Source organism: Ipomoea triloba, chromosome 9, assembly GCF_003576645.1.
Source record: "Ipomoea triloba cultivar NCNSP0323 chromosome 9, ASM357664v1".
NCBI lineage: Eukaryota > Viridiplantae > Streptophyta > Magnoliopsida > Solanales > Convolvulaceae > Ipomoea > Ipomoea triloba.
The window spans coordinates 13,681,618-13,702,410 of record NC_044924.1 but is presented as its reverse complement, the minus strand read 5'-3'; the positions used below and the strand labels follow the sequence as shown (position 1 = coordinate 13,702,410).

Sequence of the window (20,793 nt, the reverse complement as noted above, 5' to 3'; positions counted from 1 at the left end):
TATTCTTGAGACGGGCCGTGAGACGGGTTGGGTCGGGTCAAAGCATCATGCAAATGTCATACTTATATGTGCAAATTTCATACTTATATGCTCAAATATCAAGAATATAATTTTTGTTACTTATAAGAGAAAATGTAATACATTTTTCATAATAAGTAATGTTGACAAGTGCCCCTTACTTATAAGGGCAAATATAATACTTTTGAGGAAAAAAGTAATACTTTTAAATCGAAATGTAAAAGTATTGTATTTTCTCTTAAAAGTAGTACATTTACCCAAGTAACAAAAAATGTATTCCTGATTAGTATTACATTTGAGCATATAAGTATGACATTTGTGCATATAAGTGTTACATTTGCAGATTGACCCGACTCGACCCGACCCGTCTCATGGTGAGACGGTCTCACACAAGTTTTTGCCATTGAATTAATACTTTGAGATATTCCGATCCTGAATTAGTCTTTTCTAATGCTACATCAGTGTATATATATTAAAATTCCATATTTAATGCATTGACTATGATCTTTTTTTTTTTTTTTTCATTTTTTCCCTTGTTTTTGATTTCATTGTTCAAAAGTAAAGTAAAAAAGAGTAATGGTTTTAATTTGTAATTAACAAATGATTTTATTCCAATAGTAGGATAACCAACATAAGCAAACAAACATGATAATAGGTATATGTATGAAAACCTATAATATGGTGCAAAAGTACCCAACCAGACACACTCTAAGTTCTCTTTATTGTCTTGAACAATTATAATAAGCACAAATACGATTACTCTTCTTTGTATAATGTAGGTGTACATATTCTTCAACAATTATAATGAGTACAAATACGATCACTCTTTTTTATATAACGTACGTATAGGTGTACATATTCTTCAACAATTATAATAAGCACAAACACGATCATTCTTTATATAACGTAGGTGTACAAATTCTTCAACAATTATAATAAACACAAATACGATCACTCTTTATATAACATAGGTGTACATATTCTTCAACTATTATAATAAGCACAAACACGATCATTCTTTATATAACGTAGGTGTACATATTCTTCAACTATTATAATAAGCACAAACACGATCATTCTTTATATAACGTAGGTGTACAAATTCTTCAACAATTATAATAAACACAAATACGATCACTCTTTATATAACATAGGTGTACATATTCTTCAACTATTATAATAAGCACAAACACGATCACACTTTGTATAACGTAGGTGTACATATTCTTCAACAATTATAATAAGCACAAACACGATCATTCTTTATATAACATAGGTGTACATATTCTTCAACTATTATAATAAGCACAAACACGATCACACTTTGTATAACCTAGGTGTACATATTCTTCAACAATTATAATAAGCACAAACACGATCATTCTTTATATAACATAGGTGTACATATTCTTCAACTATTATAATAAGCACAAACACGATCACACTTTGTATAACGTAGGTGTACATATTCTTCAACAATTATAATAAGCACAAACACGATCATTCTTTATATAACATAGGTGTACATATTCTTCAACTATTATAATAAGCACAAACACGATCATTCTTTATATAACGTAGGTGTACAAATTCTTCAACAATTATAATAAACACAAATACGATCACTCTTTATATAACATAGGTGTACATATTCTTCAACAATTATAATAAGCACAAACACGATCATTCTTTATATAACATAGGTGTACATATTCTTCAACTATTATAATAAGCACAAACACGATCACACTTTGTATAACGTAGGTGTACATATTCTTCAACAATTATAATAAGCACAAACATGATCATTCTTTATATAACGTAGGTGTACATATTCTTCAACTATTATAATAAGCACAAACACGATCATTCTTTATATAACGTAGGTGTACAAATTCTTCAACAATTATAATAAACACAAATACGATCACTCTTTATATAACATAGGTGTACATATTCTTCAACAATTATAATAAGCACAGACACGATCATTCTTTATATAACGTAGGTGTACATATTCTTCAACTATTATAATAAGCACAAACACGATCACACTTTGTATAACGTAGGTGTACATATTCTTCAACAATTATAATAAGCACAAACATGATCATTCTTTATATAACGTAGGTGTACATATTCTTCAACAATTATAATAAGCACAAATACGATCAGGAGGTGTACATATTACTCAACCTCTTATTTATTATCATAATTAACCACTCGAAGTATTGAACCGCTAATTAACTAGCGATTCCAGTCGCATATTTATTTATTGGATTACTAGGATTGAAAGAAGGACTTGACATTGTTAGGTGTAACATAGGGGCTTGTATCCCACATCAGTGTAGCGGAAAGCTTGTTGGCCTTCTCAGTGGGATGATTGTAGTCCCAAAACAAAAAGTTGTTGACATCTGGGCATAACTCAAAAACTGTCATTCCTCTTTGTCCTCCACAACTTGGATCTCCTCGAAATTTACCACTGCCACAACATGCATCTTTCACCTCTGTGAAACCTTATAACATTAAAAAAAAAAAATTAAAATATATAATTAGTCTTGTTTGAGACTTTACAAGTAAAACGTTGTGTAATTAATATTGTTAAATAAAAATTTAATTGTGTGAGTATATATCATGTGAGACGTGTAATATTATTTAATAAGTATCTAATATTTTTTAATATTTCTTATACGCTTATTACTTGACAAGATGACAAGGTTTTGAGGTTAAAACAAGATTAATAATAGACAGTGTATGGCAATGCAAATTGATCGAAAAAAATTAATAACTCAAAAATATGTATTTTACTGTGACAAATAAAACTTACCATTAGCAGATGGATTACTAATTGTATCTATGGCAGATTGGAAATAATCAAAGTAGGAATACTTGAATCCTCGTAATTTCGTGGCTAAATTTTTGAGCAGTTTTTGTAGAGCCTCATTATGCGATTTGGCCAAGGTTTGAAGAATCTCCAAACATTCACTACTGCCAGGTTGGAAGTTGGCAGCCCTAGCAGATGGTACACATCCTATAGCACCCACCGAAAGAATAGCGAATTTCCTTCCTCCTTCCTTGTATATTTCCTGTTAAAATATATAAACACACAAAAAAGCAAAAAGTAATTAATACCCACAATTTCCTGATAGATCTATAATGGCCATGTTTGGTAAATAATCAGCCAATTTTGGCTTATTTGACCACTATTAGTTGTTTGGTTAATAAGCATTTTGTAACTCCAAAATGCTAAAATTCAAAAGGCTACTCAAAGCAGCCTTTTCAATTAGCTTTTTGAAAAAAGAAATTATACTAAACAGCTATCAGCTAACAGCTAATTTATCAAACAACTTTCTACAATCAGCTAATATTATCAACAAATCATACCTTCTAACCCAAACAACCAACCCAATCAGCCAACAGTCATTTACCAAACAGAGCCAATATATATTTTGTAGATCAGATCAACTGTAAATTTATTAATATCACCTGGAAAACAGTTGACATGTTACCAACCACCATATCTACGTATTGATTCGGGGTATATGAATTTAGAAGGGTGGAGTTGGTTATGAAAGTGCTATAGTCGTTACTGCCAATGCTAAACATGTAGACAGCATTAGAGAGCAGTCGTTTTGACTTGATAATCCCCATCTCCTGCTTCAGTTGTTGTGAGACTTTCTTGAAATATCCCAGCTGTGGTTTTAAAGAAATTACCTGTATGTGAGGATCAAGCATGCAATTATATTAGCTGATCAGCTAGACAATTAAGTACGCCATAATGCCATCTAAACATAATGTCTATGCTCTTATAATATTTAGTGTGCAGGGGTAAATACACTGTAAAAAGCACGCTTAACCACAGAATTCTTTGATTATCTTATTGTTATATCATTCTTAAAATCAATTATTTATAAGTTAGTGGACATTAACCATTTAATTCCATCCATTCATAGTAAGTCACAGTGTCAAGTCTCGAATAAAGCAGAGGTTGAATTCGACCGGCTCAGCCGATGCCAAATACTATGGAGTAATTGTTATACCATGTACTAAGAACCACTTTAGATGGTGGATCCCGAACCAAAACTTATGTGTTTATAGTTAGCATATTATTGGGTGTTTGGTAAAGAGCTATTAGCTGATAACTATTATATTAGTGGGTTTGACTAACTATGGCATTAGCTGGTTGTAGGAAGAATTTGATAAATTAGTTGTTAGCTGATACCTGATTACATACATGCAAACTAATGTTTAAGGCTAGGTATAATTTTTTTTTTTTAAGGGTTTGAAACAATAAGCTATTATAAAAAGCTTATTAACTGAACACCCATATTGATTGTGTAACTAAGTCAAACAGCTAATAGTGGTCAAACAGGCCAAAATTGTGTTTTCATTAAATGAATTGTGTTCTATTAACTATACACATAATTTGATTGTTATTGTTAATTTGTTTTTCCTAGCTAATCCATGCTATAATTTGCCTAATTAGTCTAAAAAGATAGGAACGTACCAGGCCTGCATTGGTTCCATCAAGACTACCGGCACCGGCTGATGCAAAGTTGACGCCATTGCTAAATCGACCGTTCTGTTTCTTGATTGCGAGATATGGCTTAACGAATTCAGGCTTGTTTGCAAACTTGGCTTTAACCAAATAAATAAGAGAGCAGCGAGTTATTAAAATTAAAAAGATATATATACATAAAAATGAAAGTTTTCGATCAAAGTGAAGACGTACCAATATGATCAGGAATGAGGAGACCATCTGCAAACCTGCCAGTAGGGTCAGGAAAAGATGTTTCGCCATATGGTCGAAAATTAGCCTTGAAATCATTGGTAGTGTTAATGTAGTTATTGTTGCCAGCATCATACAACGAGTCTCCAAACACAAACATTACTGGTTCATCATTAGGGGGAGTAACTATACAATGCACCGAGTTAAAAAAGCTGGCAAGCAAACCCAAGGCAAACACGTAGTGAACACATAAACTAGCCATTTTTAATCTTGAATTCTGAATTGAATGTACGCTTAGCTTTGCCATGAATTTATAGAGATCGAGCTGGATTACGTTTGGTCCAGGTAATTGTATTGTGATTTAATTTCAACACTTTTGGGTACTCTAGTGCTGGTACACTCTTACCAAGCAAACACGTTTAAAATGTAAGATTCAAAATTTAATTTAAAGTCAAAGGATTTAAAGTCAAAAGATCCACTGAAAATTTGTGGTTATGAATTGCTAGCACTAGGTTTAAACTTTTAACTAATATCTTTGATAAATTCATAACTCTCAGACTTATGCATAAGCTTCTTGTCTATTTTGAAGGTTTGTTAGGGATACTATTGAGCTTGAGTGTTTAATTTAATTTTACATGTTTGACTTAATGTTGTCATGAATAAAGTGTTATTAGATTTTGATGATGTAAAGTATAAACAAATTAGGATTTTAGAAACAGCAAAAATTTTCTTTTCAGTACAGTTTTAAATATGCTGCCAAAGCATTATGCCAAGGAATAAGCAATGCAGCAGGGAAAGAGAAGCAGCAAGGTCTAGCTACAATAATAGTGAGTCTAGAACAGCTAGCAAGAGAGTGTGGCAACAAGCTATTTCTTTTATACATCAAGCAGTTAAAAATCAAAACAATAAGGAAAACTTAAGCATGGCAGTTAGAATCAGATAGTATGCCGCAAATTGCAGGCAATATAGTCAAGCCTTTGCTCCCTGCAAAGGAGAGAGAACCTCAATGCTATATAATTCAACATCCCTCTAAAAGGGTCTTGCGTATATAGTGGTGTAAACCTACTTCCCAAACCAATGTGAGACAATGCTTTTACAAAGTTTTTCCACCTTCATTTTCAAACTCAAATGGGTTTACTTTGAGAATCAATTTGTCATTCACCATTATCCTTTTTGAGCATAGTATATATAAATTTCTTCATCTCACTACGAAGAACCTGAATCTACTTTGACCCGACGCAAATTGGGAGTGGATCTCACATATATCTGTAAAACAAAATAGCGACTTTCTATTCCATTTTATGAAAAAAATTCAAAAAATCCCCCACATGAATAAAAAGTGAATATTTTTGGGATGTGGAAAAACGACACAAATGTGTTGCGCTCTTCGGTTGATCCCTACATAGCATAGGTAGGTGTTACCCTTTGAACCTTCTCTTGTGAAGATATGTTTATTCTATTGGCTGTTTGGTAGAACTTGTTGTCTTTGAATTGATTGCCGTTTGTGTAGTCGATGGCATATCCCACACAAGAACCTTCCAACCTTTGTTATGTTCTCATGAATGCTCCCATTTCGGTCATGGGTCACCGTTCCTAGTTCTGCAACAGTTACAAAAGAATTGAGCCCATCAATTCTCCTTTGAAGCAACCCTACTTCTCTCTCACATAGGTTATTATGTTTCGAGTATCCTGCATACTCAAACATGTCAATCAACATTCAAATCATTAAAGCATCAACATGCTAACCTCGTGTCGGAGTCACTGTTCTAATGATGAATTGTAGGGAGTCTGGGACCCCATAGTGACACGCTTCGTTTTATAATTTAGTTGTTCCATTGAATCTAAGTGCCAGGTAGGATGAGAATCCACTATATAACTTTTATTCCAAGGGATTTAGACTCATTCCTTGTGCTAACTTCTCAGCAACCATGTGCTTACCCTCAGGTTAGCAGTTGCTATGTTATCCTTTGACCTTACATAGTGTAAAGAGACAACACCTGTTGTGAGAATTTGTTTAATAGTATTGATAAGTGCAAAAGATACCACTTTTATAAGGTTATTCGTGGATCGTTTAGTATACAAGTTAAGGCTTTTATGAATGTTTTAGTATTAAATTGCATTAGAATGCTTTATATTGTCTTAAGTACCCATTCCACACATCGTGAATTGTTTTGTAGGAGAAAAGGGGCATAAAGAAGAAAAATGGCGTTAGTTTGGAGAGGAAACCCGAGGAACATGGAAGAATGAAATCGAAAAGAACCAACGAAGAACGAAGATCGAAACGGGCGAAGAAACAGGGCTCGGACGCGTTGGGGACGCGCGTCCGGACCGTCCCAAACTCGAAAAGTACTGCGGGCTCTCTGACGGACGCCGGGGCGGACGCACGCGTCCACCCCGCGTCCATCAGAGGGCCGCAAACTCCTGCGGCCGTAAATTCGGACGCGGGGCGGACACCCGCATCCACCCCACGTCCGGCTATGCGCCGTAGCGCACAGTCGGGCGGACGCGGGGCAGACGCCCGCGTCCGCCTCGTGTCCGGTCGCGCGAAGTAGCACGCTCGGCTGGACGCGAGTCCGGACGCCGCGTCTGGCCCGCGTCCAGCGTCGCGGGCAGCCCACTTCGGGTGCGTTTTTTGGGTTAAAAAGGGGAATTTTCTTCTGGTTTTTCATTCCGGATCCAAGACACTTCAATTCCACACCTTAGAATATTTCTCTCTCTAGGATTAGCCTAGAGAGATCACTCCACATTGCAATTCTTAGTTTAGATTAGAATTAGAGAAGAATTCCATTGGTGCAAGATTGTGATCTACATTCAAGTTCAAGATTAAAGTTCAATTTCAAGTTCAAGTTCAAATTCAAAGTTCAATTCCTAGCTAAGTCTTCCTTTTAATTTCTTGTTATTACTTTTGTCTTTTGCTATTTCAATTCCAAGAATGATTAGATAGATCTTTGTGGATTTGGATTGAGCAATGTTGTATGGATGTTCTTGAGCTTTGAATTGATCAATTAGGTTTTGCAATTGCTTGATTATGAGTTTGGTTGTGTGAGTGGTGATCCACTTTGACTCTTGTGTAGGGGTGATCAACCTATATGAGAGGTGTTTGGAGAAGGAGTCTCACCTATGAGAGTAGGGATACTCCTTAGCCTAGCCTAGCACATTTCCCTCTCACCTTTGAGAAAAGGGAGAGGGAAAGCAAGAGGCACATAACGTGTTTGTCAAAATGCCTCTCCTAGCCTAGTGATCACAAGGATGACATTACAGTCTAAGGAGTGAATCCATACCACGAGAGTGGCGGTGGTGTTGGTGACCTTGTCTCATTTTCATAATCTAAGTGTTGCTAGCCTAATATCTTAGGAAATCAAGGATACCTATATGAGTTGCAAGGTCCAAATCCTCCTTTCCAATTGATTGTTTCCATTGTTTTGTTCCTTATTTTCATGATGTTTCATGTGCATTTTCTTACTATGTTTGGGTTAGCTTTCAAACACTAAACACTCTTGTGCTTAATCCCCTTACCGCTTGAATTCCCTCCTTGCCGTCCTTTGAGAACGATACTCGGAAATCTTTCCATTTTAACATCTATTTCTTTCCATCCACCACGAAAACTACACTCTTCAAGTATTATGCATATGACTTATAAGTCTTAACTACCACTGTACATGTAACTCATTACTCAACCAATTTTGGCTTGACTATCACAATATAATGCACATATATTGGAGGTATGACTTTTTCCTCAATTAGGAATATCTTGAGAAAATGGCATAACCATTCAGCCTCTTCGTGACACTTGTTTAAGGCTATTAGCTTAGATTTCATCATGGATCTAGCTATCACAGATTGTTTCAAGAATTTCCACACAAACAACTGCACTGGCTTACGTGAATACATATTCACTCATGTACTTAGTTTCCTTAACGTTTGATATCTGGTTAACGTTGTGACAAGCTTGTTTTTAGCGGTGGATAGAAAGTAGGTTGTGAATGAAGATTATAGGGGATATCATTCTCACAAGGATGAAAACTTGGAGCTAAGTAGAGCGCAGGACACTCATAGGGGTGTATTATCAAGAGTAAACTAGGAGAAAGAATAGCATTGAAGGTATGGAAATAAAAGGTAACAACCTTGAAAGTAAAAGCACAAGAAAGCATATAAAGTGGGGAGTTGGATTGAATCACTTGATCTTATGCACGCATTATGCTATGATGAAGCTGATGTAATGCAAATCATCGCTAACTCTTGGGAGTCGTATTGCAAACACTAAGTCATTCCGTACTTAGTTATGATATGACTTTTGGCAGAAAGACGATGGTGTTTGGTGGAGATTTCAAACAAATTTTGCAAGTAATTCCAAAGGGCATGGGGGAAGATATTGTTGGTGCAAGTATAAATTCCTCCTACCTTTAGAGAAGCTATAAAGTTTTTAGGCTAACTAAGAATCTACGACTCAGAGGCTTACAATCAAACATTGAAGTTCAAGATATTGAAGACTTTGCAAAGTGGATTGCTAATGTCAATGATGGAGAAAATGGTAATTCAGGTGGCAATGAATGTGAGGTTATTACTATTTCTGATCACTTATAACTCAAGTGTAATGATGATCCTATTGCCACAATTGTTGATAGCACATTCCCTATGCTTCGTAGTGGTCATAGTGATCTTAGCTATCTCTAGAATCGTGCTATTTTAGCTCCAACTTTGGATGTCGTAGATAAAATCAATGAATACAAGACCGAGTAGAATCATGTTGAAGGTAGGACATATTTGAGCTGTGATTCAGTATGTAAATCTGATTCTAATGTAGATATGCTTTCTGATTTGCACATCTTAGAATTTTTAAATGGTTTGCAGTGTTCTAGAGTTCCCAATCATACACTTTCTCTAAAAGTTAGTTCACTTGTTATGCTTTTGAGAAATATTGATCACTCCTTAGGACTATGCAATGGTATAAGGCTTATTTTTACCAAGTTGGATGATCATATCTTGGAAGCTCAAATTTTGTGCGGAACAAATGCAGGAACAAAGGTCTTAATTCCGCGAATGTCGTTAATATCTTCTGATCCAAGATCGCCTTTTAAGTTCCAAAGAAACAATTTCCTTTGATGTTATTATATGCGATGACAATAAATAAAAGCCAAGATCAAACATTATCAAATTAAACGTGGGTTTGTTTTTGAAAAGACCGGTTTTTAATTATGGTCAAATGTATGTAGCAGTGTCAAGAGTTGGTAATCTTAGGGAATTAAAAAAATTTTGATTTGTAGCGAAAATGGGCAATTTGTAAGTACGACTAAAATTGTCGTATACAAAGATGTATTTAATAATGAGTGATAAAATTGCAATTTTTAGCGTTATGAATTTATTATTTCTCTTCATCATTTATTTATTTTTATTATATTAGACGTTAAATTATATATATAATATGTTTGGTCGTGCATCACACAGGTGCAAATACTAGTTCTATATAAAGGCCTTTTAATTTGTTGGGTATTATATTTTAGAACTTTTGACACTTCAAATTCTTTGATTTTCATTCTTTCGAAATCTCTCGATCTATTCTCACAAAGTTTCTGCCAACACATCTGTATAAATTCGAAGTGTTCTTTCTTTTGTTCAGTTCACCGTATGATTTAGTTGAGTGCTTAAATTAGTCGTAGTATCATAATCCATTGTATCTTTAGAAATCGACGCTTCAACACTCCTACCACTCTTAGGATGAAGCTAATCAATTGTAAGCAAAGTGTGAATGACACATGTGTTGGATTAATCTTGAAAAATATTGTGACTTTATTTTGTTGAAAATAATTGCGAATAAAAAATTTCTTTATGGACTAAAGTAATCACTTATGAAATTGAATCACTAAATTACTTATAAATTATTAAAATTCACGTACAAAGTCCATTTGAAATAAGAAATTCCAATTAATTGGATTTTATTTTATTAAACATACTTGATACTAATTAATCTAACTATTTGGTGCACAAAAACTTTGGGAGAGTAATATTTATTCCATTTCCATTTAGAACCGTTTTGTATTTGAAATTTGCTCGTAAACATTTTCGTTCGTTTTCTAATTCATACGTAAATATTATCAAAATCTAGTAATTACATTTATTCTTAACCCTCCTCTAAACTTTTTACTAATTCGTGACCATCAATATCAATGTCACAAGAAATTAAGAAAACCACAGCTTAGGCACTTAGGCACGATGAATTCCATAGATTGTATAGCTATGTATGTGTACACATTTTTTCCAATTCTTTTTTTGCGATATTTTGCTTGAAATATGCACGCCTTCTCGATACTTGGTGTAGACTTTTTGAGTTGCTGATTTATTGCAATTTATTGCAAATTTAATATGGCATTTATTAAATAATTATATGTATTATGTTACACGAAACCAGCAAACAGAGGAAAAAAAAAAAAGAAAAAAAAAAGAAAAAAGAGGGGTAACGGGATAGAGGTCATTTCAAAAAAGGTAGAAAATAAAATGCGGGAAAATATGTATATATTGAAAATTGATCAATGTTAATGTTGTCGAATGTTAGTATGATGGTATGTGTCGCTGTTGTTGTTCGGCTAGATTCGTATTTCAATCAAAGAGAGGACAATGACCAAAAATGACAGGAGGAAACTGGGAGGCAATTGATAGGACAAGATATGTTTGAATTTAGTTTTCATATTTTTATTTTTGACCATTTTAAAAGAGATTAAACCCAAAACCGGTGTTATAAATTGAAAATGCATTTCTAGTTTTTTTTTTTTTTTAATTAAGAAACAACCTAAAACTTTTCCATAACTTTTGATGTTTTAGGAAAAGATAGATAGGAAAATGTTTTTAAACAAAACAAGTTTTAAATACAAATTAAAACATTTCCTAATTAAAGAAATAATGCTACTCTTCAAAACACCAAGATTTGAAACCCACCTTTTGAAGCACAAAGAGTCAAGAGTTGCCTCCAATGAGGCTCGAACCCAGTCCCATCATCTATGTGGGAGTGTAAACCGGGACACCGGGTGCCATATACCATAAGGTCTTTGGCAAGTCTACACCAATGTCTAAATAAGTGAAATCATTATTGTGTAGATAATACTATCAAATAATGTACATTCAGTATATGATAATATATTTTTAGTATAAAAAAATCTACATTATTTTCAGAAAAAATACATTATTTGAGTATAAGTACATTATTTTATATAATGTACATTTAGTACATGAATAATGTAATTTTAGTGTATTAAAAATATTCTTTTTGTTGTGGCCCACACAACACTGTGGACCACGGTTCACACAATAATCTGTCAAATAAGTGACTATATATGCGGACTTTAATTTGGATTTTGGACTTCTTAATTTCAAAAAAAAAAAAAAGGAAACCCTGTAAATATATATAACTATACAAGCTATGGATTCATGCGGCACATGCCTATGGTTTGGACTTCTTAATTACAAGCTATGGATTCATGCGGCACATGCCTATGGTTTGAACTTCTTAATTTGTTTAACATTCATATTGATGGTCCCAAATGATTAAAAAGTCTAAAGGGCTGTCCAAAATAAAAGGGAGCTTAAATGATTTAAAGGTTTTTTTTTTTTCCTTTTTGGTAAGTTCACGGGCTCTTTCTTTGTCCATTTAACGGTCCAAGTCCACTCACGCTCGCTCCGAGAGGCACAAGAGCTAGTCCAGGGGGAATTGTCACTTTTGGGAATCGAACCAGGGTTCTAGCAAAATTCTTCCCCACAAAGAGAGCTCACTTGCCACTTGAGCTACTCCATTGGGTTATTAGTACTCTTCATTGCTTAACTTGTTGAAGCACAAATAATTCTGTAAAGGGAAAAGTAGGATTTAAAATCAAAATCCACTACTATACGGCAAGCAAATCAGCAAAGATACACAAAGAACGGATTAATGCGATCAATAGATTTTATTGTCAATCCTTATACCATATATGTACCAGGGTTCACAATAAATTGTGGATCCTAGTACATGTGTATGTGTTTTATGTTGTGAGTTTGCATTTTGTGTTATAAAATTCTGTTCTTTATGAATATGAATTCTGTTTATGAAACAAATTAGTAATCGTGTTGTGAAATTTTGTGCCTATAAACACAAATTATGTACCTAAATCATATTTGAAAAATAAATAAATATATAACATGTGTATTGTCTTTGTTGGTTTTATCAACCACAGATGGTCGAACGACGGGCTAACACCATCAGAAAATCGACTAATGCTTGATCGGAAAAATAGAGTGACTTCTCAACTCTCTTGGTATTATAAGTTGCCTTTTGACTACAATGAATTGCTTATATCTTTCTAAAGGCTTTGAATCCCTATTTATACATGCTTGGAGGGATTTCTCCCTTTGGAGACTCTAAACTACCATATTCAATTTAGGAACTCTTTCTTTATTACATTTAGGCAGTTTCCTATTCTATCTTGACCTTCCTTCCATATCTTCCGCCTTCCGCTGCCTGACTCTTTTAGGAAACTCTCATAGTCGCCTTTATCACACTGCCTTATTTCCCTCGGCCTCGGCCTTTAGGTCGGTCCGGGCCGACTCATCTCCTTTGATCCATCTTTTCTTCCATAGTAATCAACTGTTTCAATAGCATTGTTCAATCACTCTCAGTCTAAGATCTTCAGCTGCCTTGTCGCCTCTACAACAAACCCTCGACCGACCGACTCATCCTCGACCGGCCTATTCCGTATCATCATGCGCTCTTCCGAGCTCTTCAAGCTTGACCTCTACATTCCTCTTCCCCGCTTCATCAGGCATCCCTTTGATTCAAGCTGAGCCCCTACTACCGAGCCTTAATCTATTCCCCATCATCTAGTCCCTTTATTTTTCCTAGCTATGCGAAGCACAGCTTGGGGAAATGCTTTGTTTCTTTGACCTTAGAGAAATTTTTGCTCCCAGTCATTCACTTTCCTTAGTTACGCGAAGCACAACTCATAAAAGTATTGATAACTCTGCCTCTACCATTATCCTATCTTCTTCGCACTTTAGTCCTTCGGTTTTGTTTGCCTAGAGAGAGCTTTTTACTCCCCCCCCCCCAATCCCTCACTTTCTCGAGTTACGCGAAGCACGACTCGGAAAATTATCTCCAACTGGGTGTCAAGCTTTCCTCCCGTGCTGCCCATCACCCGTGCCTTCCGAGCTTCTATCTTTTGACTATATCTTCTCTCGGTCCTGTCACTGGTCAAGTCCAATGCATTTAATTCTCTTCGATCCTTATCTTTTGTCAAACAGTGAGCCTCTTACAAAGGGGGATATTGTTAATAAAAAAAAGGGTTTTTGTTTAAAAAGAGAATAAGGCAAAGCCCCGATAAAGTTGTTTTAAGTTTCACGACAATTAGTCACTACTTGTGTAGTTCAGAAGATAGTTCAGTCAAAGATAAAATTATGTTGTATTAATTCATAGATCGAGTATGTATGTAAGTTGTAGATAGTTCGGTATATAGTGCGGAAGACTCAAAGACTAGAAGACTTGAAGTATTGAAGTATTGAAGACATTGTCCCTGCACTATCAATCATACTAGTTCAGGACGGTTATTCAGTTGCAACCGCATCACGTCTCCAACAGATATAAAAGGGAATATCATCTCCAAGAAATAGTTGGTTAAAGTTAAGAAGATTGATACTTAGAAAACAAGTCTGATTAAGCTGAAACGATATCTTGACAAAGCTTAACTTTGATTCAAGATCGGAAATCTCTTAATGAGATAATGGGCAAAAAATCACTCTGGTTAAGCACTGCGCGCTGCTGTTAAGGGGGGGCCTCGACACAAGAAGATCTAGAGATCGTCTTTCTTGACAACTCTTCAAGGTAGAACTTCAGGGATGCAGAATTGTCGAAGATCCACAAGTTCTCGACGTGAATTCAATTGTACAGTTGGTATACCTCTTTAAAATTGGTTCTATGAAGAGTTGGGCGATCAGAGTGATGCCCCCAGATGTAGGAACTATGTTTCCGAACTAGGTTACCAAATTACCTACGTCCTTGCTTAATTTTCTTGCATCTTTACTTTAGGCAATTAGGTCTCTGATCTAACATTTGAATCAACTTAGGTCGAGTTCACAGTATTATATGTTCGTAATCACTTAGTCGGATTTAGTCATTTTTAGCAATTAAAATCTATCAACTAAATCCAGACTTTCGTCGCCAATCCACGTATCTTACGCGTCAACTTTCAAGTGGGTTTCCGAGGCCAAGGCCTTCATCTTCCATCCCTTGGAGCAGGTGATCACGGCTGATGACTTGCAGCCTTTGGAGGGGGCTAACCCCCTCTATCTTCTTCAGTCAGCCGCTTACCACAACTTCCATGTATTTCTTCTTAGTTGCATATTTCTATTCTTCGAGTCCAAACTTTTACACTTGTCGCCTTTCTAGGCTTAACAATTCTACGTTGGTCTTCACGGTGCTGTGAAGGCCTTGACCAAAGATTCTGAGCTTCTTAAGTCTGCCAAAGCGACTCACTCCAAGGAACTGAAGAATCTGAAGGCTGAGATAGCTGAACGAAAAGCCAGCCTTGCTGAAGAGTGGGAGAGGGACAAGAAGTTGGCTGAGGAGCTGAAGTTGGCCCGGGAGGAGGCGTTGCGAGAGTTTAGGGAGTCAGAGGCCATTCTTGAGGAAGCTATGGCCCATGCTGACATGTACGCGCGGACCGTAGTGAAAAAGTGGTTGGTCGGTCTAGTAGGGAAGTAGTTCTTGCTCGACCTTGGTGAGCTAGACTACGGCTTGGGGTACTAGGATGCTCAAAAGGAGATCTTCGACCTGCTCAAAGCCTGGGGCGCTACTTTTTCTCCGATTAGTTAGGGCCTTTGTGACCTAGCTACCCCCACTGATGACAAGGCGGCCGATGATACAAACATAAATGCCTCGGCGGATACAACTGGCGATGAGATTCCGATGGATAATGCTTATCTGAGCTCCTCAACCAATTTGAATTCCGTGGCTGGGATGGATCGTGACCGGGTTCCGGCTCTTGCTAAGGAGGGCCAAGGGGATACGGTCGCTATAGAGGAAGAAAACCCGTCAGTAGCTCTTCAACTAAATCGCCGATGCTCTAGAAGTTCTGATTGTAACCCACCTACTAGACCAACGGGAGGGGATACGGTCAGAGTCCCTCAGTCCGAGGCCTAAATATTATGGTTGTTTCCCTTTTATCTTTTTTGCTCGCCTTGTAATAGAAGCTGTGGCTTTTTTTTTTTTCCTTTGAATGAACAACTTCTTTACTTTCCTACTTTGGCTTCTTCATTTTATCTTTCGCATGTTTTGTTTTCCTACAAGTGTAAACGGTCGTCATGCCGTGCTAACTTCACTCGGTCTTCTGTAACTCTGACTTCGTCGTAGTCTTTAACTTGTAACGGACTGTGCCAAAAATTGCCTAACTCAGACTTTTTCACAACTTATAATTCACACTTTGTTTCTTTGAACCCTTGTGCTTTTTAGACTTAAACTCTCTTGCTCCATGTTTTATTTAAGTCCTATAACTCGGCTTTTCTTGAACCTCTTGGTTCCTGCAACCCGACCTCTGATACTAAGATGCCTTTGTGCGTTATGATCTCAGATCCTTTGAATTTTTCGGACTTGTACTTTAAATTTTTTCCTTTTGACCTGGCCAACTCCCTTTGACTCCAATTGTACATATCCCCTTCCCTCCAATTATGCCAGTTTCCCGACCCTTTACTCCAATTGCATCGGTTTCCCAACCCTTGTTTTAGCTTGCGCCATTTGAAGGCTGGTGGACCACCCGACTTTCGTTTTAAAGAACCCACGCCATTTGGAGGCTGGCGGACCACCTGATTTTCGTCTTAAAGAACCCGCACCATTTAGAGTATGGCGGACCACCCGATTATCGTCTTAAAGAACCCGCGCCATTTAGAAGCTAACGGACCACCCGACTTTCATCTTAAAGAACCTGTGCCATTTAGGGGCTACCTGACCACCCGACTTTCATCTTAAAGAACCCGCGCCATTTAGGGGCTGGCGGACCACCCGACTTTGTTTTAACTCGCGCCACTCGGAGGCTGGCGGACCACCTGGCTTTTGCTGTTTCACACTTGGAAGTAATTTGAAATGTATATTTTTAGAGTCATTTCCATTTTTGGTCCTACTCTTATTGGGGCATTACCAATTTTAGTCAACTTCATTAATTTTTGACACATTGCGACCAATCTTATTTATTCCTTGCCACTTTTAGTCCACCGTCAAAATTTTTGTCAAATAACCATCCAAAAACAGGGGTATTTTGGCCTTTTCATGCTTTGATCATCTCCTTTACCCTTTGCAGTGGTTTTCCTTACACATTTTCATCCAATGAAGAGGTCTGGCGAAAGCCATGACTTTGTAATGTGGCTCACATAGCTTGCGTCAAACCTTTTCATTGGATGAAAATGTGTAAGGAAAACTACTGCAAAGGGTCAAGGAGATGACCAAAGAATGAAAAGACAAAAAATACCCCTGTTATGGACGGTCATTTGACAAAAATTTTAACGGTGGACTAAAAGTGGCAAGGACTAAATAAGACTGGCCGCATTGTGGCAAAAATTAATAAAGTGGACTAAAATTGGCAATGCCCAATAATAGTAGGACTAGAAATGGAAATGACTCATATTTTTATTTCTAAAAATAATTGAACTATAGGCTTTTCATTTGTTATATGTAATAAGCTTTTCAGCTATTAAGTATAATAGACCTTTCGGCCACTAACTAGCTAAGGGTTTTTCGATCTGAAAAGGAACGGACTTTTCAGCCAACCCTAATGTTTTATGTTTTTTAGCCTTTACAATATTTTGGACTTTTCAGCCCTTACAAAGTATCAAACTTTTCAACCCTTACTGATAGAACTTCTTGAGGTGGTATGAGTTCCATAGCCAATCCACTGGCCAACCGTTCATTGTCTCCAGTCGGTACGTCCCTGGCTGAACCATTGTGGCTATACAGTAAGGCCCTTCCCATTTCTTTACAGACTTTCCTCCTTCATTGGGCTGACTAGTGGTTCAACATCTGAGCACCAAATCCCCCTGAAGGAAGTAGCGGGGCTTGACACGTTTGTCTTGATATCTCTTTACCGACCTTTGATACTCAGAAATCTTGCGCCAAGGTACCTCTCTTCTTTTTTCCAAGAAGTTTTTCTCTGTCATCAAACTCTCCTCGTTTGTCTCATCGGTGTAACGCATGACTTAGTCACTAGGCTCGAGTACTTCAATTGGCACCTTAGCCTCAAACCCATATGTCAATGAGAAGGGTGTTTCTCCAAATGCGCTTCTTGGACTTGTGCGGTAAGCCCATAACACTCGTTCTAGCTCGCTCAACCAATTCCCCTTAAGATCACTTAGCTTCTTGTGTATTCCATCCACAATGGTCCGATTGACATTCTCTACTTGTCTGTTTGCGTGAGGGTAGGCTACGGATACCTTGGTGTGCCAGATCCCGAACTGCTCATAGAACTCGGCAAAGGGTCGACAATTGAACTGAATTTTCTACTTATCACTTATCAGATGCTCGGGTATACAAAATTGGCAAATTACGTTCTTCCAAATGAATTTTTTGCATTGGCACTCAGTTATGGTAACTAATGGCTCGGCCTCCACCCATTTAGTGAACTAGTTAACGGCTATTATGTAGAACTTATGTCGCCCCTGTGCGACTGGTAGTGGGCCCAACAAATCTATACCCCACCTTGCAAAGGGATTAGCAGTGGTGACCGGCGTATAGAAAGAAGTCGGCATTGTCTCCTTCCGAGCAAAGGCTTGACACACAGGGAATTTAGCCACTTTCCAGAAGCAATCACTAACCATGGTCGGCCAATAATATCATTGTAATACGAGCTTTCACGCCAAAGTGTGAGCCCCTTGATGGGCCGAGCAAATCCCTGAGTACGTCTCTTCCATTACCTTTTCAGCATCAGCTGGGAACAAACACAACAAGAGGGGTCCACCGAAAGACCTTTTGTACAGCCTTCCATCCTGTATGACATAGGATGGTGCCATTCTTTTGATCCTAGCTGCTTCTTCCGGATCCTCCGGCAGCTCGGCTTTCTTTGTACATGATCAGGCTGGCCAATAACTCAGCCTCTGGGGTTATCTCCTCTTCTTCATGACCTCGACCTTGGTTCTGCCGACTTATGACATTTGCTTTTCACCCAATCTCATCCTGAGCCTCTATACTTGGTCATTCCACCATTTCTTTCCGATATATACCCACTAAATATTCTGGTATTCCACCCAACTTTATCTTAGACAGGACATCTGCCTCCGAGTTTTCCGCCCTAGGAACATGGTTGATCTCATAGGCTTGGAACTCCTTTAGGAGTCCCACAATCACTTCTTTGTACTGCAACATCTTATCTCCTTTGGTATCATATGTTCCTTTTACTTGTCCGACCACCAGACGTAAGTCGGTCCGAATACGAAGTTTCTCAGCTCCTAAAACTTTAGCCACTCTTAATCCTCCAAGGACGGCCTCATACTCCACTTTAATATTGGATGTTTTGTACTGGTACTCCAAGACATAGTACAGTCGGAATCCTTCTGGGTAGTTAACATTACTCCCCCTCCATGGTGCTTCTAATTTAACGCACCATCAGCATGCATTTCCCACCATCCCTCAGACTCGGGAATAGTTACTGAATCGTCTTTCACGTATTGGGCCGTGCATTCAACTATGAAGTCGGCCAATACTTGGGCTTTGATGGCAGGGCGTGGTTGATATTCAATTCCATATTGGGTAAGCTCCACGGCCCACTTGACCAACCAACAGGAGGAAGTTGGGTTAATAAGCACACTGGCTAGCGGCTGTTCTATCAATACTCGAATAAGGTGAGCTTGAAAGTAGGGGATCAACTTCCGTACCGTGATCACCAACACGTATACCATTTTTTTCAAGTGGCAAGTAGCGAACTTCGGCAGCCTTCAAAGCCCTACTCACATAACATATAGGATAGTGAATTTTGTTTTCTTCTCGGATAAGTACCGAGCTAACAACCCGGTGAGAAGCGGCCAAGTAAAGAAACAATGTCTCGTCCTCCACCGGTTTGGACAATATGGGAGGGGAAAGTAGATATGTCTTGAGGCTCTCGAAGGTAGTCAATTATGGAAAACTAGTTGCCCTAGCACAATAAATTCAATAGTGTGTGCGTTCAGAATGCACTGTATGTTCCTCGTGCGTGCCTTGTACATGCATCGTGTGTCAGACACACACTTTACGTTCTTGTTAAAGGTGTTTCGACCTCCTGAGATGAAAATAAACCACTGACAAAACATCAAAAATAAAAGAAGAAGAATAGAATAAAATATGTTTGTTTGTTTATTTTTTTCTTCTTTTTGCTACCAAATTTATATTCTAATGTTTAAATTGTAACATTGCATTAAAATATTTCAATTTATTATTTTTAAAAAATTGGCCAAGCTACAATGAATACATTTAATAACCAACTATAAAAAATTAAAATAAGTAATTCCATGTCAACATGATAATATTAATAAGAAAATGAGATCATCGCATCATTCTTAATATTGAATTCACATAACAATTAAATAGAAAAAATCCAATAAAATAACATTATTAAGTCATATAATGAATATTAGGAAAATTGAAGTTGTGATAGGGTATATACAATTACTGTAAATAAAATATAATCTAATTATCTATAAAAAAAAATATGGATCCAATTTTTATCATATATGTAGCCCTATAAATATCATTTCATCTATTATAGCCAATACAAGATAAAGAATTAAAAAACCACAAAGACTATGGGTGTGTTTGGAATCCAAGAAAATGAATTATGGTAAACTAGTTGCCCTAACACAATAAATTCAATAGTGTGTGCGTTCTGAGTGCACTGTATGTTCATCGTGCGTGCCGCGTACATGCATCGTGTGTCGGACACGCAATCTACGCTCTTGTTAAAGGTATTTCGACCTCCTGAAATAAACATAAACCACTAAAAAAAACTTAAAAAATAAAAGACAAAGAATAAAAGAAAATATGTTTGTTTGTCTGTTTTTTTTTTTCTTTTTGCTACCAA

The 20,793-nt window shown here is 36.9% G+C and overlaps 1 protein-coding gene across 1 annotated transcript; it reads right to left on the bottom strand.

Annotated features, from left to right (window-relative positions):
* Positions 1 to 2,073: 2,073 nt before the first annotated feature.
* LOC116030439 (GDSL esterase/lipase 1-like) lies at positions 2,074 to 5,014 on the bottom strand. The gene is made up of 5 exons (XM_031272689.1): positions 4,751 to 5,014; positions 4,526 to 4,656; positions 3,505 to 3,732; positions 2,846 to 3,104; positions 2,074 to 2,534 (listed from the first exon to the last, which is right to left on the bottom strand). Exons 1-5 carry the CDS (start codon positions 5,007 to 5,009, stop codon positions 2,302 to 2,304), a joined length of 1,110 nt encoding a protein of 369 aa, XP_031128549.1. The 5' UTR covers positions 5,010 to 5,014; the 3' UTR covers positions 2,074 to 2,301.
* Positions 5,015 to 20,793: the final 15,779 nt, after the last annotated feature.